Below are 26,677 nucleotides of genomic sequence, written 5' to 3' on the forward strand. Positions count from 1 at the left end.
AAATCCCTGCTGGTAAATGTTGTCTGTGATCAACATCCTTGGGAGTTCGTGTTTTGCAAAAGATACTTGAACCTTTTCAATCATTGTACCAATGTTTGATGAGTGAATTCAATGCACGTCCAACCACTTTGAATGCTTGTCCTCAATGACTAATAATGTAGTACCCATGAAAGGACCGATATAATTGATGTGTCACCAAGTCAAGAGTTTATCCAGCCATTTGCATGAATGTGGGGGAGCTGCTAGCAGTAATTTTTGTCTTTGTTGGCATTCTGGGCACCACCCTACCAATGCAACTATGTCCGCATCCAATCCTGGCCACTAGGCATAAGTTCTTGGCAACATCTTCATTTTGGAAACCCCCTGGATGACCCTGGTGGAGTTCTGCCAGTGTTTGCTGGCAAACTGTGCTTGGGATAAACACTCTTACTCCCCATAATGGTATGCCATCCTCTGCAGTGATCTAATCTCACTGGGTCCAGAAAGGTTTCAATTCCAGTTGTGATGATCCTTTTGTTTCCCCAATCACTACCAGCTGTTTTAGTTTTGCAAGGACTAGATCCTTTTGTGTCCACAGTCTGATATTGTTGGCATTGACAGGAAGTGTGTCCAGAAAGTTTAAAACCTGAATGGCTTCCTCCAGTGGCAGTACCATTGGTGGTGTATCCACCAGTGGGAGGCAGCTCAAGGCATCTGCAGTTGCTACTTGGCTTTACAAACAGGGTTCAAACTTGTTCAGCCTACCACTAGATTTGACGTGAAGCTACGGCAGCATGACCCTGTTCGTTTTGAGTAGACCAAGCAGATATTTATGGTCAGTTACCATAACAAATTTATGTCTGCAAAGGTATTGGTGGAACTTAGTCACACCAAAAATATCGTCAAACCTTCCTTCTCTGTCTGGGTATAATCGCAGAGTGCATCAGCCAAAGTCCAGGAAGCCCACACGATTGAGCGTTCCTGTCTATTGGCCAAATGTGAGCCAATACTACCCTGATATTGTACAGGGAGTCTACAACACACATTTTTCCTTTCGAAGGTATATCCTTGTCATGGAGAAATGTTTAAGTACTATGTTCATGTTCCCTAAATGCTCATTATTTGTCTTCCTGGTTATTAGCAAATCATCCAGATAAATTGCGATTTCTGTCTGTACTTTTGCTTACAAAGCAAAAAGCACTGGAATGTCTTTGCAGAATCGTGGAGTTGCTTCTTGGTCAATATGCAAGGTGGCCTTGGCGCCTTTGATAGTCTCTAGATCTTCCTGAAAATCCTGCAGCTATTCAATTAGAACTACACTCAGACAGCTATTTTCTAATCAAAAAATGCTGAGCCAATCAAATTGATTCTATCTCAATCAATTTTGCGCCATCAGGGTTGGGCCCAAGGCTTTTACTGCAATCAGTTGTAACTGAACTGGCTGCTTCTCATATGAGATCAGAACCAAAGTTGTACCCTTAATCTGAAGGGGTAGCCCCTGTATAGGTTCTCAGCCTGACTAAGGACTTATGCAAACTTAACAATTGGAGTCCACAGCGAATTTTGGTAAATACTGGCTCCCAATCACTGATACAGCCACGCTGGTATCATGGTCCATGAGAACTGGATAAACATTTAACCAGATATTTATTTTGATTGAGTTTACGGGTGTGAGGCTGGAAAAGTACAGAAAGTCAGACCCATCATCAGGGCTGACAAAGCATTTCAGCCTGAAATGTTGACTTCCCTGCTCCTAGGATGCTGCCTAACTTGCTGTTCTTTTCTAGTCTCACAGCCACAGATGCTTGTTTCCAGCAACTGCAGTCCTTATTGTCTCTGAGTTTATTTTGATTGGCTCTGATTTGGGTGTTGCTAAGTAATTTTACTGTTCCAAGCTGAATGTAGGTGGACTTTCCAAGGCGTGCACTCTGCTGGATACCAGCCTATGAGAGATAGTAGGAACTGCAGATGCTGGAGAATCTGAGATAACAAGGTGTAGAGCTGGATGAACACAGCAAGCCAAGCAGTATCAGAGGAGCAGGAAGGCTGATGTTTTGGGCCTAGACCCTTCTTCAGAAATGGTCCGAAACGTCAGCATTCCTGCTCCTCTGATGCTGCTTGGCCTGCAGTGTTCATCCAGCTCTGCACCTTGTTATACCAGCCAGTGAGTTCTGTTACTCATTTCAGGCCTAGTGGGACTTTTTGCAGTCTCAAGTCCACATACTGGCAGCAGCCACAGTATACAGCTACAGCTTGGCAAGCACATATTTGCAGTGTGACTAAAAACACCGATTTCTACTTATATAATACATCTCCCTATCTAGACTAATATATTGCTGAACTGCTCATCCATGCCTTTGCTATCTCTAGACTTTATGCTCTCCTGGATGATATCCTGTATGCAACAGTTTGTAAACTTGAGGTCATTTCATCTAAAGTCCTGATGTCTATGACTTAGCTTGATTCAAGACCCATTCACTTCATTCATATTCCTGTGTTTGCAGATCTGCAATGGATTGCAATCAAGCAACAACTTGATTTCAAAATTTGGATCTTTGTTCTCAGGTCACTTTATGGTTTCACTCTTGAGTACCTCCCTGTCTCTATTAGTCTCCTCCAATCTTACACCCAACCAAGGTGCCTATGCTTTTCTAATGCTCAGTTCTGATTACAATCACTCCACAATTGACGGCCACACACCTTCAGATGTCCAAACCTCAAGCTGGGGAATTCCCTCCAACATCTCTCTCCTTCTCTACCTTGCTTTCATCTTTTAAGACATTCTTTAGAACTCATGACTTTGACCAAACATTTGGTCACCTGAGCTCAACTCCATGTGGGCTGGTGTTATTCATTTGTTATATGATTATTCTGTGAAGTGCTTTGGGACAAGTTGTTGTTATAGTGTATATCAGTGAAACATTTGTTGACTTTGCACTACCATTCAAAAGATTCAAGTTCAGATCTTGACCCAGATTAATGTAATTACTGTTGATATGCTATTAATCTTTGGTTGCTAACTAAGCAGAGTTGCAATGATGGAATTAGACATCAGCATGTAAATTGGACACATCCCAATAAAAAAGATCAATATTGAACAAGCTTTCTGGCAACAGTTGGAAATATAAAGCTGAAAATGAGGAAAGGAGATTTTCTCCTCAATTTGACCCTTTACACAATACATATGTGATTATTTCAAGTCATGACATCAATCTTATTCCCTACGCAGAATCTTAAAAACTATTTTCTTAATTCTCATGAAAAATTGTCAGACCACACTTATTAACTATCCTACCGGAGAAAGAAATGAAGAAGCTCCAGTGTAGACCAGGGATTAATTACTAAACTGGAAAAACAAGACAATCAATAATTAAGTCAATAATCACTGAGTCAATGTTGATGCTTGGCAACAGCTAACCGAACTTGGGCTTAATTTACATCTCCCTGTCTCTTTCCGAACTCTGCCTGTTCTGTGCGGCCGTTGCCTGACCGTCCCGTGCGAGAAAAAGACACCCTGAAGAATGAGATTCGTGATCGGATTATCAGGCCACGTCCCCCACCTCTCCAGAGCTGTTATTGTTAAAGGACTGTGGAGCAGGAGGGAGCTTGCTCGGTGTGGGAACAGTACCACTCCCAGCACTGAGTTACAGCCCCCTACTGCACTCGGATCCCTCAGGTCGGTAAGCCACCTCCCGCATATAACAAGGTGTGGAGCTGGATGAACGCAGCAGGTTAAGCAGCATCGTAAGAGCAGGAAAGCTGACGTTTCGGGCCTAGACCCCTCATCCGAAATGTCAGCTTTCCTGCTTTTAAGATGCTGCTTGGCCTGCTGTGTTCATCCAGCTCCACACCTTATTATCTCGGATTCTCCAGCATCTGCACTTCCCATTATCTCTCGGCCAGCTCCCTCCGGATCTCCTTCCAGGCGCCCCTGGGGTCCCTGAACCCAGCCTGACTTATTTCCCTTTGACCTGCGCCCCCTGACCGACCTATGCCCCCTTGCCAGTCCCAGATCTGCCGCTCCCCCGATTCTGAGCTTGCGGCTTCTTTTCAGTTTCTTCAATACCTGAAGCCAAACTTGACACCTTGGTTTTATTTTATTATTTCAGTTGTCAGTATCAGTTTGTCCTTGTCTATCTTTTTGTGAAATCTCACTAAATTGGTAATTCGGTGAAACATGTTTCTTTCTTACATGTGACATGCAGGTTAGAGGGTATTCAATCCGTTGAAACTCGCTAATAAGTATGCAAGTATTTATATTTATTTCGTAATTTGCCCTGGTCGACTTCCTGCACCTGTTGTTTCTTTCCTACATTATTCATATTTTCGCTTTCCTGTCACATTATTTTCTTCTACGACACCAGTGAATCTTGATTGGGGATGAACTTTTTTCAGTGTCGAATGGGTTAAGCAAGTGTCAGCATTTCAAGGAAGTTAAGCATAATAGACTTTCTGCTTTTCTGGAAGTTGAGGTGCAGAAATGCACGAATTTGATCTTAAGTTGACTGAATGTTTACTCTGAATATCATATTTCATTTGTATGAAAATGGAAATACCTTGATGATTGGTTGAAAATATATCTCCTGTAGATGGGATATTTCGCAAAAAAGACATTTACTGGCATGTATATTACTCAGACAACTGCAGGTATACGCACTCTGATTGGATTAACTAGAACTCTTGTTCCGCCTCTAGTTGATGGCAATGCAGTATTACACTTTACTTCTGGGCAGAGATAACAGAATTTACAACTGCATAGATTGCAAACACACCAATTGCTTTGTCAGAAAAACTAATTCGTAGTTTCCAGTCAATTGACAGATGTGGAATGTAGTATACTGAAACGTCCAGAATAGGAAAATTATATAAAAGAACTATTTATGTGGAAAGACTTTAGGTTATACAGTTTGTTCACTGTCCTCAAACTGCTTTTTTAACTGCTGGACACTATTGTTTTGACACAATTAACAAAATGGACCAAGGAGTGGATAATCCTGCATTCATCACTGATGACACCCGCAATGTAGGACAAAACTCAAAACAAGAAAATATTGCAACAGTGGAAATATCGAAGCAAGAGATTGAGGAAGGGCCATGTGGCTGGGGAAGATTTACACCAAGTTGGATTCAGCACTGCAACAATCCAAAAGGATACTTGGTCTTTTACAGTCTGCTAGGTGTCATTCAAGGTAATTTTTACAAATAATTTTCTTTTTTGTCTTGTGTTAGATTTTTGATGAATCTAGTATGTCATTGAAAGGAAAACAAGTAGATAGATATTTTACTTCTCTCAAGCCAGTGCGTATAAATATCTGAAAATAGGGTCATAAAGTCATACAGTCAGCACATGCTATCTTTTGCAACTCTGTTTGGGCCGACAGGAGAGTTTGGATTATACATATTTCTACAACTGTGATGGATGATATTGCATAATTTAAGCAGAATGTATCGAAATAATTTAGTTTTCTTCACAATCATACTTACTTAACCAACTGAAAATATTGAAGTAACTTTAACCTGAATTTCCTTTTATTTAGCATGAATTAAGTAGGAGCCAACAGGTTAAATAAATTTGAGTGTAAAATTGGTTTTATGTTTCAATTATAGTCTGTTTATTACTACTTTTCATACAAATGGGCGGATTTTAAATATGAAACAAGGAGATAAAGACATTTGTTTTGGAAAGGTGTCATTCCTTCCCTCTGGCACTTGTTGTTGCAAATTAATCTCTGGAGACCATTTTAACATGGTTGCAAGTCTCACCGCAACCCCCAACCAGCCAGCTTCGAACCGTCCCACAAGTCAGTAGGATTGTACTGTCAACAGCATACAAGTTCATAGAACAGCAACTGTGTACACTCTTTCTGCAATACTGCTGGTCAGAATGTGTGGGTGATTGTACTTGGGACTATGGCTAGTTTCCACATATGTAAGAGCTTCGACTGCCTGCTGGGTCAAGAATTTCACAGGCTCACTACCCTCTGAGTTTAAAAAAAGTTTCTCAGCTTAGTCCTAAATAGTTTGTCTCTTAACTTCAGTGTATTCCTTAGTTTTAGACTTCTAACCAGGTGAATCATCCTTTCTACTGAACTTGAGCGTTATCAGCACAGTGTCCTCAATGTCTCCACATGGGACAGACACATGATCACAGGAATTAGCTGTTTACCTATTTCCTTTCTCAGGTAGGGCGAGCAAAACTGCACAGAATGGTCGGAATAAAGTCCGCCAAGCTTCTGTGTAATTCAAGAGAGATATCTTTACTCCTAGACTCAAATGGTCTTGTGATAAAGGTCATCGTACCAATTATTTTCTGAATTGCTACTTCCACTTGCCTGTTAGCTTTCAGAGACTTTTGGACATTAATACTTCCCAATCACTTACCACTTTAAAAATACTTTCCACTTCATTAGGAGAAATAGATGTTATAACCTCACTTATATCCACATCATATTTTATTTGGCATATTTTTACCCATTCACTCAGCCTGTCAAAATCCCCTTGAAATTTCTTTACATCTAAAATGTCCTATTGATTCCTCTTATTAACTAATCTTCAAACTATGCCGATATATTACTTTTCTATCACATAGTCTAGTTTGGTTTATTAACCTTCTGTGTGCGTCTTTATTGACAGCCTTCTGAAAATCCAAATACACTGTATCGGCTAGCTTCCCCTTAACTACTCTGCATCGTCAAAAAACTCTTAACTGGTTTGTCAAATCTCATTTCCTGTTCATAAATCCATATTGCCTCTGCAGAATTAGATCATTATTTTCTAATTGCTCAGCTTTTACATCCTTTGCAATTGACTTTTATTATAATGTATAACAGAAATGATAGCTTGATGTCAGTAGTAGCAAAAATACTAACAGGCCAGTAGTTCTGAGTTCTTCTGTCTCTCCATTGTTAAGTGATGGGGTTGCATGGTAACCTTCCAATTTGGAGACATCGTTCTATAATCTCTCGAATTTTGGAAGATGACCAACCAGTGGGTCCACTATAATAGCTACTTCTTTCAGCATCCTAGGGCGTGGGTCATTAGATGTGTCTCATAGATCTTTCAACACATAGATCATTGATTTCTCCAAACCACATTTTTCCTTACACTAATTTCTTTCAGTTCCTCATTCTCATCAGTTCCTTGGATTTGTATTACTTTTGGGAAATCTCCTCTGCCTTCCTCCATGCAACATGAGAGAAAATAGTTGTATAACACTTCTGCCATTTCCTTATCTCATTATAAATTCTCATGTATCTGCCTATAATGGACCCACATTTGTCAGACATAATTTCCCTTTCATGAAGCTCTACTGACTCTGCTTAATAAGAATATGCTTCTGAAAATGTTCTGCTATTACTTCCTCAATAATTAATTCTATTACTTTTCCAACAATATATGTTAGGGTGATTGGCCTCAGTTACCCAACTTTTTGATTCCCTCCCCTTTTGAATAGGGGTGTCAAAAGGGCAGTTTTCCAATCTTCTGATACTTAAGCAAAATCCAAAGATTTTTGGAAAATTACAACTCATGCATCCAGTATCTCTGTTGCTGCATCTTTTAGGATCCTAGCAACAGACCATCAGGGTTAGAGGACTTATTTGCCTTTAGCCCCACTGGTTTATCTAATACTGCTTCTGTAGTGAAGGTTATGGTACTTAATTCTCCCCTATATTCTTTCATATTAATGGGATATTTGAAGTATCTTCCAACATGATTTTTCACTTAAACACAAGGAATTAAGGCTGCAGGTTTGGCTTCAACAATAAAACAGAAATTTATTACACAGGCAAATTAACACATGGTTTGCCTAATTGAACTAAATGAATATAAACTTCTTTCTACTGAATATTGGGAATGCCAATATCAATATCATTGCATTTGTTCACCACCACAATCTACATTCCCAAAGCATCAGCTTCATCCCTTTTCTTTGCAATGGTGACGCTGAAACAGATCGTTCACAACCTTGGTGTCATTTGGTCCCAAGATGAGTCTTTAACCTCACTAAAATCATCTGTGTTCACCTAGACCCTCAGTGAAGTTAGGCAGTTCTAGCAATTTGGCACAGCTCCAGATGTCCACGTGGAATTAGGAATAATTGTGTGTAGACATGAATGTTCAGGAAATGCTCGGAGTCTTCCACATCCCTTGCTGCTTCTCTACTCCTTTTAGTCTTTTGCAGAACCACCAGTTCTTTTCTATATTTTATCATTAGAACTGTATTCCAAGCATTCAGAGCAGTTCTGAGAAGATTCATTTCACTAACCCCTGTGCTCCTGCTCCTATTTGTCTTGCTTCACCTGCTGATGAAACCCTTGTCCATGCTTTGCTGAACTCAATATTTGGCTTTCCGTGTCAGTCTTCTGACATTTACTATTTAAAAATTCAAGGAATTCCAATCCTTAGCAATTCCCTCGGTAAGGATATGGTGGGTCAAACTACAGCACGTGGACTACGGTGATTCAAAAAGGCAGCTCACTGCCACCTTCTCAAGGGCAACTACTCAAGGGCAACTAAAGATGGCAATAAGTGTTAGCCAGCCAGTGGTGCCCACATCTAATGAGCGAATGAAAGAAAGGCCATCTAAAACTGGTCTGTCTGTATCTTAAAGTACACCAAGTCACTCAGGATTACAGTTTGAATTGTTGGGAGTGCGGGTGCTGCTGGAATATTGTTGTTGTCAAGGGGTGTAAAGTAACACTATGACAACTTAACATCAGCTGTTACATTGCAAATGCTGTCGTAATAATAATGGAAACAAGTTGACAGGAAAATTTATATTTCAGAACACCTGACTTAGAAAGGTTGATTTATTGCAGTGCGTGTGCATTGTTGCAAACTGGGAGAAAAAATTCAATGAAGCTTAGGTTAAAGCCTGAGCCATTTCAAATCCTGACCTCATTTGAAAGCAGGACAATCTCTTACCAGAAGCTAGTGAATGTGACATTAGCATCAAAAGATTGAACTAAAGAAACTGGGGATGCCAGAGAATCATCTCCAGTGTGGTTAATGTTGGCCTCGAGTGAGAGCAGCAGCAGCCTTACCCATTTCTGTCTTTATGAGTTAAATCTCAGTTAAGTATGTAATGCAACCTTCACTTCCCATTGTGTAGCTGCCTCCTCTTACCTACCAGAGTTCACAGTGGGAATCTGTGTGACACTGGCAAAACTGCAGTCTGCTTACAAAATGCCAAATAACTACCTCATGAAATGGCTTAGCTCTCAGCCTGCCAATCCAGGTGCACTACTGTTGCCACTGCAATGGCACGTCCAGATAGAGCATGTGGCAGCAGGAACACAACAGCGAGCCATTATGACATTTTAATTTCTCAATCTCCAACCCAGCTTTTAAAGGTCTCCATAGGGATAGGAAAATGTCATTTATTCAGACATTTTTGGGAAGTGACGAGTTGTTAAAATACACACTTGAGGAAATGGCAACCTGCAGGTTGAGCACGGGCAGTCAGCAGCCATCTATCATGTTAGGAACATGAAGCAGGGACTGCCTGAGAGTGTTGAATAGTTAGAGGCATTGAATTATATGTAAATTTGACAGAAACAACTCAAAGAAGAACAAGAGAAACACAGTAGTAATGGAGGATTCTTTAGTTAAGAATAGATCAGCAATTTACAATGCAATTATAAGCCCAGACTGGTGTGCTACTTCAGTGCCAGGATAAGGATTTATCGTAGACTAGGTAGAAAATTTTCGACAGAGACATGAAAGATGTAGTTCCAGTTACAACTGATGACATTGGAAGAAATCGAGTTAAAAGTTTTGCATCTTGGGTCTCAGCAATTTGGAGTCAGGTCAAAAGGCGGGGATTTTAGACTCAGAAATAAGAACCATTTTTGGAGCCATGTGTCAGTGTAACAACAATAAGGTAAGTAACTGGAGAAATTATGTCAGAGGTATTGGTTCATAATATCACCTATATATATTTCCTACTGTTTGGATTCCACTATAGCTCCAAAAATATACTTGCCATTGTGATTTTAAACAAAGGTAGCTGGAGTGCATAATGTCTACAAAGTCACAAAATATTATAACAGGGAGATCTGTGACTTGTATTCAAATCAAACATAATTTGTTAACCAAAACTTGCAAAACCAGTCATTTCATTGGTTTTATGTAATCCTTCTTAACATGCCCAAAAACAAGTATTCTGTTACAGAGTTTCCAAACTCTATTTTTTCCAAAAAGAGTCTTAAAATAAATACCTTCTGGAAAGCAGAGAGAACCTTTCTATTGGCGACTCTCTTTTGTATTACGAAGGTTGAATATTTCTGAAACAAACACAGAGAATGCAAGAAAAACAAAGTTACATTTCAAGCCCAGTGTAACTCTTCTTTGGAACTGAGTTCTGTTTCTCTCTCCACAGAAGCTGTCAAACTGGCTAAGTTTTCCAGCATTTTCTGTGTTTGTTTCAGACTTGCAAAAACTGCAATATTTTGCTTTTATTTGATGTTTTTCCTGAGTTCCTGACCATTCCTTGACTGGATAGGCACAGCTCCAATAAAATTCAAGAAGCTCAACTGCATCTAAGTCAAAGCAGCCTGCTTAATTGACGCCACATTCACAACCAGCCACCCCCTCCACCTCTGATGCTCACTAGCATCAGTGTAAACCATCTAAGTGATGCCCTGCAGAAATTCACCAAAGGTCTGTAGATACAAAGAACAAAGAAACCTACAGCACAGGATCAGGCCCTTCGGCCCTCCAAGCCTGCACCGATCAAGATCCTCTTCCTAACCTGTCATCTATTTTCTAACGGTCTGTGTCCATTTGCTCCCTGCCCATCCATGTACCTGTCCAAATATATCTTAAAAGACGCTAACGTGTCTGCGTCTACCACCTCCGCTGGCACCCACCACCCTCTGTGTAAAGAGCTTTCCATGCATATCTCCCTTAAACTTTCCTCCTCTCACTTTGAACTCATGACCCCTAGTAATTGAGTACCCCACTCTGGGATAAAGCTTTTTGCTATCCACCCTGTCTATACCCCTCATGATTTTGTAGACCTCAATCAGGTCGCCCCTCAATCTCCGTCTTTCTAATGAAAATAATCCTAATCTACTCAACCTCTCATCATAGCTAGCACTCTCCATACCAGGCAACATCCTGGTGAACCTCCTCTGCACTCTCTCCAAAGCATCCACATCCTTTTGGTAATGTGGCGACCAGAACTGTACACAGTACTCCAAATGTGGCCTAACCAAAGTCCTATTCAACTGCAACATGACCTGCCAACTCTTGTACTCAATACCCTGCCCAATGAAGGAAAGCATGCCATATGCCTTTTCGACCACCCTATTGACCTGCATTGCCACCTTCAGGGAACAATGGACCTGAACACCCAGATCTCTCTGTTTATCAATTTTCCCTAGGACTTTTCCATTTACTGTATAGTTCGCCCTTGAATTTGATCTTCCAAAATGCATCACCTTGCATTTGCCCGGATTGAACTCCATCTGCCATTTATCTGCTGTAATCTCTGACAGTCCCCTTCACTATCAGCTGCTCCACCAATCTTAGTGTCATCAGCAAACTTGCTGATCAGACCACCTACACCTTCCTCCAGATCATTTGCATATATCACAAACAACAGTGATCCCAGCAGAGATCCCTGTGGAACACCACTGGTCACAAGTCTCCAATTTGAGAAACTCCCTTCTACTACTACCCTCTGTCTCCTGTTGCCTAGCCAGTTTTTTATCCATCTAGCTAGCACACCCTGGACCCTATGTGACTTCATTTTCTCCATCAGCCTGCCATGGGGAACCTTATCAAACACCTTACTGAAGTCCATGTTTATGACATCTACAGCCTTTCCCTCATCAATCAACTTTGTCACGTCCTCAAAGAATTCTATTAAGTTGGTAAGACATGACCTTCCCTGCACAAAACCATGTCACCTATCACTGATAAGCCCTTTTTCTTCCAAATGGGAATAGATCCTATCCCTCAGTATCTTCTCCAGTAGCTTCCCTACCACTGACGTCAGACTCACTGCTCGATAATTACCTGGATTATCCTTGCTACCCTTCTTAAACAAGGGGACAACATTAGCAAGTCTCCAGTCCTCCGGGACCTCACCTATGTCTAAGGACGCTGCAAAGATATCTGTTAAGGCCCCTCGCTTCCCTCAGAACCTGGGATAGATCCCATCCGGACCTGGGGACTTGTCTACCTTAACGTCTTTTAGGATACCTAACACTTCCTCCTTCCTTATGTCAAATGGACTTAGAGTAAGCAAACGTCTATCCCTAACCTCAACATCCGTCATGCCCCTCTCCTTGGTGAATACCAATGCAAAGTACTCGTTAAGAATGTCACCCATTTTCTCTGAATCAGCGCATAACTTACCTTCTTTGTCCTTAAGTGGGCCAATCCTTTCTCTAGTTACCCCCTTGCTCTTTATATATGAATAAAAGGCTTTGGGATTTTCCTTAACCATGTTTGCCAGCAATATCTCATGTCCTCTCTTAGCCCTCTTAATCCCTCGTTTCAGATTCGCTCTACATTCCCAATATTCTTGTAAAGCTTCATCTGTCTTTAGTCGCCTAGACCTCATGTATGCTTCCTTTTTTCTCTTGGCTAGTCTCACAATTTCACCTGCCATCCATGGTTCCCTAATCTTGCCAGTTCTATTCCTCGTTTTCACAGGAACATGTCTCTCCTGCACACTAATCAACTGCTCCTTAAAAGCCACCCACATATCAAATAGTACCTTCCAAACCCATGACCATTTCCAACTTGAACGACGAGGGCAGCAGATATATGGGAACGCCATCAAATACAAGCTCGTCTCCAAGCTACTGACCATCCTGACTCGGAAACATATCATCATTCCTTCAGTACCGTTATGTCAAAATCATGGAATTCCCTTCTAAAGGCATTATGGGTCAATATGCAAAGCATGGACTGCAGCTGTTCAAGAAGGCAGCTTATCACCACTTTCTCAAGGGCAGCTAGTGATATGTAATGAATGCTGGCCAGCCAGCAACACCCAAATCCCACAAGTGGAAAAAAAAGCCCTTATCATGGAGGTGGATCTCGAGCAGTGACCTAAAGGAAGAAAGAGAGATAGAAAGGCACTGAGATTCAGGGTGGAAATTTGGCTGCTACTGCCATGAACACTGTCAGATCTCGCTGAGTTTTTCATGATTTTATTTCATTCTTCTATCAGTTTTGTATTACAACCTGAAAGTAACAGATGGACTTTGGACAGCTCGGTTTGAAAAGAAAAGAACAGACGAGGCAAGCATTCTTTGTTTGTGAGGCCAGCCCTGGAGGCTAGTTGCAAGTTAAGCATTGATGGAAACAGATGTTGGCTATTAATAAAGTCAGTACTGGTAGCTTGTTCCAGCAGGTCTAAAGGAACTCCTATGTTCAAATGGATGACTGTGTTGAAAACGACTCTGGCCTCAGGGAGAGTCAGATTAATCTGTCAGGGCAAAGCGGAATTGTAGTTTTTTTGAACCATGTTTTCTGAGAGATGGTTCTGGAATGCTGCTGGGATGGCAGAAAGATTTGAAAACGTTCCACCTAATCAATATACCAGCTTCCAGAAACCAAAAGAAAGGAAATCTGAGTTAGAAGTATAGATGCCTTTGCCTGGGTGAGCAGAGAAGGTGATCCTGATCAACATTTCAGGAAAAATGGCTAAGCCTGTGAACAGTGAATTGTGAAGATCGTTTAAGTAATCTGGCCAGTCTTGTTTGTTTCTTTTATTAATTCCTTAACTGTATTTATTTGTCTATCTGCCTACAGAGTCATACAGCGTGGAAACAGACCGTAAAGTCCAACTTGTCTGCGCTGACCAGACATCCCAATGTGCCTTAGTCCTATTTGCCAGCATTTATGCAGTCATAGAGATGTACAGCATGGAAATAGACCCTTTGATCCAACTTGTCCATGCCAACTAGATATTCTACATTAATCTAGTCCTATTTGTCAGCATTTGGCCCATATCCATCCGAATCTTCCTATTCATGTACCCTTCCAGATGCTTTTTAAATGTTGTAATTGTACCAGCCTCCATCACTTCCAGTGGCAGCTCATTCCATGCACACACTACCCTCTGCATGAAAAAGTTGCCTCTTGGGTCCCTTTAAATCATTCCCCTCTCACCTTAAACATATGCCCTCTAGGTTTGGTCTCTACCACCCTGGGATAAAAACCTTGACTATCGATCCTATCCATGCACCCCCATGATTCTGTAGGGACACCCCTCAGCCTCCAGTGGTCCAAGAAAAATAGTCTATTCAGCCTCTCCTTATAGCTCAAGCCCTCCAACCCTGGCAAGATCCTTGTAAATCTTTTCTGAACCCTTTCTAGCTTCACAGTATCCTTTCTGTAGCAGGGAGACCAGAACTGCATACTGTATTCCAAAAGTGACCTAACCAATGTCCTGTACAGTGGCAACATGACCTCCCAATTCATATACTCCACCACTTCCTCTGGCAGCTCATTCCATACGTGGATCACCCACTGCACGAAAAAGTTAACGTTCAGGTCCTTTTCAAATCTTTGCCCTCTCACCTTAAATGTATGTACCCTAGCTTTGGACTGCAAGGAAAAAGACCTTAGTTATTCACTTCCCTCATGATTCTATAAATCTCTATAAGGTTCCCCTTACGACACACCAGTGGAAAAAAGCACCAGTCTATTTAGCCTCTCCCTGTAACTCAAACCGTCCAATCCTGGCAACATCCTGTAAATCTGTCCTGCAAGCTATCAAATTTAACAACATCCTTCCAAAAGGAAAGTTACCAGAATTGTGAATAAAAACCAAAAGAAGTGTGGATTCTGTAAATCAGAAACAAAAAACAGAACTTGCTGGAAAAGCTCAGCATGTCCAGCAGCATCTGTGGAGAGAAATCAGATTTAACACTTTGGGTAGATTTCTGAAGAAAGATCACTTGACCCAAAATGTAAACTCTGTGTTCTCTCCCAATACTGCCAGACCTGCTGAGCTTTTCCAACAATTTCTGTTTTTGTTTGTGGACCAGAATTGTATGCAGTATTCTAAAAGGGACTGGGAAAATATGCAGAAAATAGGGAGGTGTATGGGGTAGGGAGTAAACGATAGGATAGAGCTCAAAGAGAGAGGAAGACAGTTGGACAGATGAAGGAGTTGCTACCAATCAGGCTGCGAGGGTGAATAGTTGTTCATGGGGACTGTTAGTGACTAACAACAGGGGGTGTGTAGTGGCAGGCTATGTGCTAACAAGGCCTGGTGTGTGGGGTGGGGGGCTGGGACATGGGAGAGTTTAGGCCCTAAAATTATTGAACTCAGTATTGAGTCCAGAGGGCTGTAGGGTCCCCAAGTGGAAAATGAGGCATTGCTCTTCCAGCTTGCGTTGGGATTCACTGGAACACTGTAGCAAGCCGGACACAGAGATGTTGGCCAGGGAGCAAGGCGGTGCATTGAAGTAGCAGGCAACAGGTAGTTCAGGGTCTTTTTTGCGAGCGGAACGTAGATATTCGGTGAAGCGGTCGCCAAGTCTACGCTTCGTTTCCTCAATGTAGAGGAGATCACATTGTGAGCAGTGAATGCAGTAGACTAAATTCTTGGAAGTGTGGGTGAAGTGTTGCTTCACCTGGAAGGTATGTTTGGGCCCTTGGGTACTGGGGAGGAAGGATGTAAACGGCCAGGTGTTGCACCTTCGGTTAGGGAAAGGTGCCGTAGGGCTGTGGGGAAGTGTTGGGGGTGAAGGAAGTGTGGACCAGGGTGTCCCGGAGGGAATGGTCCCTGCGGAAGGCGGACAAGGGAGGGGAGAAGAATATGTGTCTGGTGGTGCCATCTTGCTGGAGGTGGTGGAAATGGTGTCTGTGATCAATCTCTTGAAAAAGGTGTTTGGAATGCTTGTCTTTATTGGTCAGTGCATTGAGTATAGCAGTTACAATGTCATGTTGTGCTGTACAGGATATTAGTTAGGCCACTTTTGGAATACTGCATTTAATTCTGGTTTCTTATTTGAAGGGGTGGCATGGCACAGTGGCTCAGTGGCTAGCATTGCTGCCTCACAGCACTAGGGACCCAGATTCAATTCCAGCCTTGGGCCACTGCTGATGTGGAGTTTGCACATTTTCCCTGCGTCTGTGGGGGTTTCCTCTGGGCACACCAGTTTCCTCCCACAGTCCAAAGATATGTAGGGTAGATGGATTGGCCCATTTTAAATTGCCCATAGTGCCCACGGATATTTAAGTTAGGTGGATTAGACATGGGGAAATGCAAGGATAGGGGAGTGGTCTGGGTGGAATACTCTTCAGAAGGGCAGTGTGGACTTGTTGACACAAATGGCCTGTTTCCACACTGTAAGGATTCTGTGATTCTCTGTGCTGAAAGAAGGAGATTGTTAAACTTGAAAGGGTTCTGAAAAGATTTAGAATGATCTTTGAGGAAATAAGGAAGGGCTGAATAGGCTAGGGCTCTTTTTCTCTAGAGCGTCATAGGCTGAGGGCTGACCTTTTAGAGGTTTATAAAATTATGAGGGGCATGGATAGGGTGAATAGCCAAGATCTTTCTCCCAGGATAGGGAGGCACATGGGATTAAGATGAGAGAGCAAAGATTTAAAAGGGACCTAAGGAGGCAATGTTTTCACGCAGACGGTGGTGCGTGCATAGGGGTGCCAGAGGAGGTACTGCTGGTACAGTTACAATGTTTAAAAGTCATCTGGATGGGCCCAGAACATTAACTCTAGCAGTGCCGGTGAAGGAGAAAATAGAGTTCATGTTTTGGGTCCGGTGACCCTTCCTCACAAGTTCTGAGGAAGGGTCACCGGACTCAAAACATTAACTCTGTTTTCTCCTTCATAGATGCTGCAGACCTGCTGAGGTTTCCCAGCAACTTTGTTTTAGATTAATGAGGATATCTGATTGGCATGGATGAGTTGGACTGAAGGGTCTGTTTCCATGCTGTACATCTGTGTGACTCTATGATCATCTACTTAATGCTTCACAACATTGCCCAGTAAAGGGAAGTGACCTTAGAAGTTACAAAGAGATGAAATGAGGTGAAAAATATAATCTCTGAGAGGATGAGGCAGTGGATGTGGGAGACGAGCTTTTTAGTGTTTCTGGATGACCATGGTGGTGGTCAGGTCCTGGTGTAATAAGTTTGGATCAGGAACCCAGTAGAATGAAGCATAAACCAACCCATCAAAAGTCCAGCTTTTAGACGAGACACTCTACTACCCTCACCTCCACCATCACACAAAATATGCTTGGTCTGTTCAAAAGCAGTGTGTACCTAAGATGGTGGCCTCACTGTCACCAACTTGCTCCTGCTGTGTGACCCTCGTTAATTGCCCTGATGGGTCTCAAACATTTATGTTCCAACTCTAGTCATCTCCTGGACCCTGTACATCCATTTCAGTTCGGTATTTAGAGAAAGGCAGCTCCTCCATTTGTATGGGGGCAGCATATTGGCATCATCACCTGTTCCCATAAGCACTGAGCTGCCAGAATTCTCTGAAGGTCATTTTAGTATTCTGTGTACACACTCCTCTAGGGGTGAGCAACCATATGTTTCCTATGACCCCTCAGCTTCAGAGCGTGTGGCAGAATATATTGCCAAGGGCCTATGGCAACCTCTTGGAAGTCGGCCTCAATCTCCTCTGTGACACTGACTGTATAAGTAATGCCAATCTATAGCCCTCACCATTGCAGGCAGTGAATTTCAATACTCACCAACCTTTACATAAGACACTTACCTTCATATCTCCTTGAATTCTTCAGCCTGTATCGTTAAATTTTTCCGCTTATTAATTGACCTCTCAGTTTGGCAACTGTAGCTTTTTCAAGAACAATGATGATTTCAGGCATCAGGTCTAACAATCTTTGTAAGATTTTCTGTTGACTAAACCATTCACATCAGCGTGGGGATAGGTTCATTGTAGACAGCATTGAATACCAGAGGGATCTTACTTGAAGCAAGTTTGGATTCTTAACAACAACATTCATTACAGGAGAAAAGTCCATAACTTTGCCGAATAATACTTGTTGGTGAATTATACATTGGTGTTTAAACAGAAGAGGGGAAATCAGGATTATTTCTGTAAAATGCAACAAATCCTGCATCTGCGCTAAGCATGACTAGTGTGCCATCAGTTGTGGTGGAAACCAATTTCTTAATTGGAATGGTTTTTTTCTCAAAGACAAATGATCTAAATTTCTTGTAGATTTCCTCAACTCTTGTTCTCTTTTTAAGAGGCAAAAGAGTGAGAAGGTCATCTTTAATGTTATATCCTGAAATGTAATCTGTACAAAAACAATCAGCTGAGCTGTGTTACGGATAATGGCAACTGCAGAAGCTGGAGAATCAGAGATAACAAAGTGTGAAGCTGGATGAATACAGCAGGCCAAGCAGCATCTTCGGAGCACAAAAGCTGATGTTTCGGGCCTAGACCCTTCATCAGAAAACTGTCTAGGCCCAAAACGTCAGCTTTTGTGCTCCTAAGATGCTGCTTGGCCTGCTGTGTTCATCCAGCTCCACACTTTATTACAGCTGAACTGTGTTAGCCATGTTGCTGGATTCATCAAACTGCAGTGAGAATTGCTCACAGTCCTTCAGGTCCTGCTGTAACTGCTGAAAGATGTTTTTGCACATAGATTCCATTGGTATTGCTATTGTGGAAACACCACGAGGCAGTGGATTGCTGTTATTATTTCTTCTTTGTTTTTGAAGTCTTTGAATAGAGAGTCAATCACCACTGTCCTTTCTTTACCAGCTTTGAATGATATTTTGTATTTTGCAAGAAGATGGCAAATGGGAAATAATGCTTCAGTGCCAGCCTTACCTTTTCTGCTTATTTAGATAAAAATGCCTTTCAAAATGGCATTCAGCTCATCAACTTTTTTTGTCTGAGGCATGCTGTTGAATGACTAACTAGCTTTGAATTTACTGTGCATGATTGTGTGGTCTAGTTCCAAATCCCCCCCTTTACTTGGCGAGGTAGTTTGCTGACATACAAGGGAAATTCTCTTATCAGTAATTTTTGTCTTATTTCCCGTTATTTAATTTACAGCTGAGAACAGAAATTCATTTTTCTCATTCTGTATTGAAGTTGTACATTTTTTGGTCTCTTTTATGTGGTATGGTTTCATCACTCATCATTATTGTGTCATCTTGTAGTTCATGGTATCACTCTGCCCCTGGTGATGCTGCGGGTCAGCCTCTGGAGCCATGTCTCTGGAACTTCTAAAATGTTGGTGGAGGCAAGGGGGCTCAGTTCTGTGGTTGCGATTTGTTTACACAGCTTCTTGTTGGCTTGCATAGCTCAGGTATTGAATACGGGACATGGCAGTGATCCCTAGAATTTTTCTTCATGCTGCAAGTACCTTTTCCTACTCACTCATGGGATAGAGATGTCATTGGCTAGGCCAGCATTTATTGTCCATCCGTAATTACCCAGAGAGGAGTTAAGAGTCAACTACAGTGCAGCCTACTTACTATTTGATCCATGGCCCTCTGGAACAGACGTGATGCCAAAAGGCAGTCACTTATAGAGGAAAAGTCTCCTTTGTGTCACTATCCTCAGCAGTAGCTATGACTTCTTTGTGACCCCACCTGCAAGTAGGCCTACGACAGATCCATTTTTGAAAAATCTTTTCCAGGGTGACTTTCTTTCCAAGCCAGGCAGCAACTTTGAACCTGGTAAGGACAAGTGTTGTGTCCACCTCTGCTGGTCCTGAGGAAGAGGTCTTCCTACCTCTGCATTACCTTGTCTACATGACCCCAAGATCCTTGACTGCAAAGTGAGACAGCAAATTTCACTCGTCAATGCTTGTCTGGCTGCACATTAGTAGTGTAGACTTAGTTCTACTAAGGCAATTTGATGAATGGGGCTAGAATCAAGTGAGACAGATCAGACTGCTACCATAGGATTGAATTTGATCAGTTGTAATGAGAATTCTCTCTAGTCCTCGTGGAGAAAAACCAACCATGAAACGACAAAACTGACAATTAGCCAAAAATAAGTAAGGTTCAGCCAACAGTCCCATATGATAGCAATCCTATAAACCAAACCACATAGACCCAAAATAAAACTGTCTGATAAACCACACACTTGTGAAATCTCCCCCGAAAGAGAATTAAAACTTGGCACTGTTCTATAAACGCAATCCAAAATATACCAACTTACACAGCCTTCTTTATACTTTAAGAACTAGCATATAATTAATTTGTTACATTTGTACAAGTATATTCTCCCCAAATGATGGTACATTGTCCATTCAATAGTGCATCTTAGCAGTATTATAAAGTTTTAGTATATGATTTCAATACATGTCATAATCAGTTTTTAAAATTTTCTTGCAATGATTCTTAATTTGTTTTCCTGTCAAATGACAGAGAAGTGGTTTTGTTCATAAATCCCTAGTCATGACAATTATAGTCTATTTTAATTCCATATTCTTGGTTAGAAGGTCGCAAATTTCATTCAATCTGGAAGCCTCTGTCCAGAACAATATTATTGACTTCTGATGTTTTTTTCTGATTTTTGCATTCTGGTAGTTGTAAATGTCAACTCAGAAGAAGTTTTCCATCAGAATGTCTTTAACCTGCTGGATTCAGTATTTCCTTTGTTTCTTCTTTAAAATTAGGTTTTCCATTGTCATTAGACTGTTGACTTTTTAACTCCATCTGTTCAGATTTTATCTTATGATCTCCATTCCCCTTCATAATTGTAAATTTTTTAATGTGAACGTCACAAAAGTAAGTTTCAGCCAAACAAATATCCAATTCATCTTTCTACAGTTAAATATGGGATTATGATCTTTCCTCTGAAGTTTCACTTTGTTTACAAAAACTTCAATTTGCCATTGCAGTTCGAAAATACAACATTTCCTTCAAACAAGTCCTTTTGCTACAAAGCATTGTCTTTCTTTGTTTGTTCATTAACCTGGAATTCTGTTGCTGCTTTCTTTTGACCTGTTTTGAGTTAACATTCACAGGCAAGTTCAAAGCAGATAGAATAAGTTTGTTTGCATTGAATTTTTGACTCTCAGAACAAATCTTCTATCGAAGCAGTCCTTTCTACGTCAGGAGTGCACCTAATCTCTGATTCTTTGAGTACACCCACCAATTTCAATTGATATGCTTCCGATTTTAAAAGAGGACAAAATTGTCTTCCCAGTGAACTCTTTTCCTAGTAATGAAATCAACATTTTGAATAGACAATAGATAGACCACTCCAAGAACAGACCGTTTAACTAAAGAATAGTTTAAATTCAAGTTTATACTTTGTAACGTATACACTGTTTCCATTAATGTCACATCAACTTTTTAAAACAAAAGAACTGCAGGTGTTGTAAATCAGAAACAAAAATAGAAGTTCCTGGAAAAATGCAGCAGATCTAGCAGCATCTGTGAAGAGAAATCAGAGTTAATGTTTTGTGTCTGGTTCTGAGGAAGGGTCACTGGACCCGAGCTGTTAACTCTGATTTCTCTTCACAGACGCTGCCAGACCTGCTGAGCTTTTCCAGGAACTTTTGTTTTTGTTTCAACGTTTTTTTGTCAAGCAATATCTCATTGAGAAAAATTTCTGGATTTTGCCTTGAAACGTAGAGTCAAATTTATGTCCCCAGTGTTGGGGCTGTCATCAGCTGGTAGGGATAGGGCCCATTTAACCCCTTCACCTACCAGCCAAGATAGTCATCTTTCAATGTTCCTCAGGCAGAAATGATTCAATTCACCCTCCAATGCGAAGTCCTCATTCTATTTAATCCATTGAAAATATGTTACAAGATATTGGTTTGTCACTAGTTCCTTCTACTGGTACATTTTCTGAAGCAACACCAGGCACATTTACTGATACGATCACTTTTAGTTTTAACCTCCAACAATCTAACCTGATGCTTCTAAATTTAATCACCAATATTTTCCATCCCTAGTTGCCCTCGAGAAGGTGATGATGAACTGCATTCTTTAACCACTAGTCCATTTGGTGTAGATACACTCACAATGGCATTAGGCAGGGTGCTCCAGCACTTCAATCTAGTGACACTAAAGGGGTAGCATGTATTTCGACGCCTGGATGATGAGGGATTTGACTTGCAGTTGTTGGTTTTCTGATGTACCTGCTAACTTTGTCCTTCAAAATAGTTGTGGATTTGGAAGGTGCTGAGTAAGGAACCTTAATGAATTTCTGAAGTATACCTTGTGAGTGCTGCACATTGGTAGTGGAGGGACTGAAGGTATGTTGATGGGGTCCAATCAAGCAGGTTGCTTGATCCTGGATGGTGTCAAGGTTCTTGAGTGTTGTAGGAGCAGCAGTCAGCGAAGCGAGTGGGGGATATTCCATCACACTCCTGACTTGTGTCTTGTGGATGGTGGACAATGTTCAGGAGTCAGGAGTTATTTACTCACTGCAAGATTCCTACCGTCCGACCTACTCTTGTAGCCACACTATTCATATGACTAGTCCAGTTCAGTTTCTGGTCAATGGTAACCCCCAGCATATTGGTAATGTGGGATTTGGTGATGATAATACCATTGAATGGAAAGGAGTGATATTTAGATTCTCTCTTGTTGGAAATGTTCATTGTCTGGTGCTTGTGTGGTATCACTATTGCATGGTACTACTTGCCACTTATCAGCCTAAGCCTGGATAAATTGCAGGCCTTGGGGCATTTGTTCATGGGAGCATTCAATACATGAGGACTAACAAATGGTCCTAAACATTGTGTAGTCATTAGCGTACATCCCCACGTCTGATGTACACTCGGTCAAACGCGACCCTGATGTCAAGGCAGCCACTCTCACCTCATCTCTGGAATTCAGCTCTTTTGTTCATCTTTGTCCTGATGACAGTAAGATCACTTTGGTTTGCAATTGAAATATTTTCACATAGGAAAACAGACTACTTTGAGGAGTATCAGTCTTTTCAGTTGTGTTACCCTCCTTCATTGTACTTAATATAATATTCACTATCTTTTTGCTTCTGTGTCCAACTCCTGTGTTGATGTGATCTGCAGTTTGCTGCCACCTTTTGTGTCTTTGGGTTAAATTGTAAAAATCAACCAAAGCAGCTGCTTTCCCTTTCAATTGGATGCTCTTCTTGACTACATCAAATAACTATGCATGATTCATCCTGCTCATCAAATCTTTTTATTTTGACCAGAATAATTTTTTGCTGAGCATTATAAAACATCTACTTAAGTATCTGCCTCTGCTCATCTACTGACCTTTCCCTTTGTTCTGTTTCCCAGCCTACTTCAGATAACTCTTTCTTCACCTTTCATCCTTGTAATTGCCCTATTTAAGTTGAGGACCCTGATTTCAGACATGATTGCTCTTCCTCAAATTGAATTTTAAACTCTAGCACGTTGCGATTACTAACTAGTAGAATATTTCTTAAGTATGAGATCTCTAATTAATTTAATAATTATACAACTATTATTTTCCAGCAAGATGGCAGCAGGGTAAGTCAGTCTATTTGCAGCTCCACTCTGCCAGCCAGTTCCCTTTCTCTGTCTTTGTTTACCCTTCCAAAATGCCCTCCTTTCTTCTCTCTGCCTCTGTAGTAATTCTAATTCCCCACTCCACCCCTTTTAATTACCTACCTAAGGAGTTGGGAAGGAGCTGGGTTGCAACTGGGAACCACGTGGCGGGAGCTAATCACGCGGGTTGTGACCTGCAGTGACAGCAGTTCAAGGGTGGGCCAGGGGGACGGTGGCAGATCAAGAATGAGACTGGGGCAGTGAGGCAACCTCGCATGGGACACTGGCTGTGGTGTAGCATGGGCTGGAAAGCCTAGAGACAGACTGTGGAGGAGGCATGGTAAGGGCTGGAAAGCCTGGAGTGGGCCTGCGGCAGTGGAAAGGAAAGGTAGTCTCTCTCAAGTTTTTTTTTCTTATCTTGTTCTAAGTTTAATGTGGATAGCACCATGTATGAATGATGAAGGTACACACTTTTCACTGTACTTTAACATTGAATACACGTGACAATAAATGCTTAATTCAATAATTCTACCTCATTACTCGATCAAAAACATCACATGCCCAGATAAGTTGTGCAACGTACTGCTCTGAGAAAAGGATCCTTGATACACTCTAAATATTTGTCTTCCTTTTTATCCTTGCTGACCTGATTTGTCCACTCAATATTCAGATTAAAATCATTCATTGTAATTATAGTGCTCTTCTTACAAACCTCCACTATTTCCAGATGTATACTTTCTCTTAAAGTGAGACAACTCTTTGAGTCCCCGAGATGACTTCCATCCTTGACCTCCCCTTGCTATTAATTATCTTCACCCAAACCAATTCCACATCACGACTAACAGCAGCTATATCACTACTCACCACTGCACTCATGTTTCCTTTGTTAACAGTGCTACCCCCATCTCCTTGTCATCTTGGCCAATTTCTGTGTAAGATCAAATGCACTTGAATGTTGAGTACCCAATCCTGGTCACTCTGAAAACATGTCAGTTATTTATTGTCAAGTCAAATTCATTTGGAGTCATACCTGACACATAGGAAGATGGTTGTGGTTGTGAGAGGTCAATTATCTCAGCTCCAGGACATCTCTGCAGGAGTTCTTAAGGGTAGTGTCCTAGGCCTAACCATCTTCAGCTGCTACATCAATGACCTTCCCTCCATCATAAGGTCAGAAGTGGGGATGTTTGCCAATGATTACACAATGTTCAGCACCATTCTTGACTCCTCAGACACTGAAGCAGTTCATATTCACATGTAACAAGATCTGGACAATATCCAGGCTTGGGCTCACAAGTGGCAAGTGACATTTGCACCACACAAATGCCAGGCTATGACCATCACCAAAAAGAGACAATCTAACCACCAACCCTTGACATTCAGTGGTGTTACCATCACTGAATCCCGCATTATCAGCATCTTGGGTGTTATCGTTGACCAGAAACTCAGCTGGACTCACCACATTAACAGAGTGGCCACAAGACCAGGCCAGAAGCTGGGAATACTGCGGCGAGTAGCTCATCTCCTGACTCCTCAAAACCTATCCACCATCTACAAGACACAAGTCAGGAGTGCAATGGAATACTCCCCACTTGCCTGGATTAGTGCAGCCCCAACAACACATTTAAAATGAGAGAAGAATGGTATCAAAGATAGCTGATTAGTAATTCTGCCTTGATGCAAGGCTAATAAATTTCATGTTGACATGGGGAAGAGTACGGGCAAAACCATTTTTGGATCCGGTTACAGGCTTCCGTATTATAAAAGAAGAATCTAGGCATATCAATTAGTACAAGCATCAATAGTTTGTTTGATGTGGCCTGCAGCCACCTGAAATACAAAAAGGAGAGAAAATGCTGACTTTATCGTCCAGCACATAGAACACAAATTAGAGTTTATGCTTAGAACAAAAACACCAAATTCCTGAGGAATTTAAGGCTGGAAATGTGCCTGGCTGTAGTAAAGGTAAGGGATCTCCAGTGTAAGTGTCACAATGAAAGCTAGTTCTGGGTACAGAAGTTACCCAGTTGGGCAAGTGAAAGGAAAGCAAGCCATTGATTTGATTTGATTTTGTTGTAGTCACATGTATCTAAGTGAAAAGTTTTGTTTTGCGAGCAGCACAGGCAGATCATATCAAACAAGGGCGTACAGATTGTAGAGTGCCTGGATAGAGCGAGGCATACAAGGTTAAGGCTGCATAGGAGCTGGCAAAGCAAGATCAACATTATTTGAGGTTAGAGGTGTCCATTCAGCTGTCCAATAACAGCAGGGAAAGAGCTGTTCTTGATTCTGTTAGTGTGTGTTCAAGTTTCTGTCGCTTCTGTCTGATGGAAGAGAGCATTACTGGGGTAATCGTCACAAATTGGAACTTGATGTTGTCTACTTCCTCAACCTCAGCTCCTTTGATGTAGATAAGGACATGTTGTCCTTCTTTCTTTCTGCAGTCATTGATTAGTTCTTTTGTTTTGCCAACATTGAGAGAGAGATTGTCACTGATAACAATTTTAGGCACCTGGAGGATAAAGTTCCCACCTAATGGAAAATGGAACATAATTTTCAATTTTACTAAAAGTTAAAGAAGAATCTGTAAAGTCTACTTTCATGCATAATTTCTGTGTATAAAGAAAACGATACTTACACAACAAAACTTTATAATAATTTTGTTATAGAATTGTTTCAACACATAAAATCATTCTTTCAGCTAATAACTGGAAGTGTGAATTCTTTTTAAAAGACAATCCGGCCTCTGCAGAGATTGTAACACAGCAATATCAAAAATTACTTGATTCGGGAAATTATAACCACAGTTCCACTGTTAGGCTAAGAGAAAGGGCATGGAACTGGGTCACGACACGGCTATGATTATAGGAGCTGCACTAAAATTTGAAAGATGAATTTACGAATTTACCAATCCGTTGCATGTATTCAACTGTTTATGTGCTGGTTGTACTGGATTATCCTAACAGATTTTCTTGAGTTTTTAACATGGTTCTGGAACATTAAAAAGTTAATAACTCCCAAAACAGAACACATGCATTTGAAATACACTCACATAGTTGCATATCTTGAAAGAGGTAAAATTGGCTAAAAACTAAGTCATAAAAAAGTAGTTTTAAGAATCAGCTGATATAATGGGAACTGCAGATGCTGGAGATTCCAAGATAATAAAATGTGAGGCTGGATGAACACAGCAGGCCAAGCAGCATCTCAGGAGCACAAAAGCTGACGTTTCGGGCCTAGACCCTTCAT

General features: G+C 41.3%; 1 protein-coding gene across 1 annotated transcript in view; it reads left to right on the forward strand.

Annotated features, from left to right (window-relative positions):
• Positions 1–4,675: 4,675 nt before the first annotated feature.
• The window catches only part of LOC125451337 (solute carrier organic anion transporter family member 4C1-like), a 124,853-nt gene continuing 102,851 nt past the window's right edge, over positions 4,676–26,677 (forward strand). The window contains exon 1 of the mRNA XM_048528357.2: positions 4,676–5,168. Within this exon, the coding sequence (XP_048384314.2) occupies positions 4,952–5,168 (217 nt within the window). The 5' untranslated portion in view covers positions 4,676–4,951. The remainder of the gene's footprint in view (positions 5,169–26,677) is intronic.

Source organism: Stegostoma tigrinum, chromosome 3 (assembly GCF_030684315.1).
Source record: "Stegostoma tigrinum isolate sSteTig4 chromosome 3, sSteTig4.hap1, whole genome shotgun sequence".
Taxonomy (NCBI): Eukaryota; Metazoa; Chordata; class Chondrichthyes; order Orectolobiformes; family Stegostomatidae; genus Stegostoma; species Stegostoma tigrinum.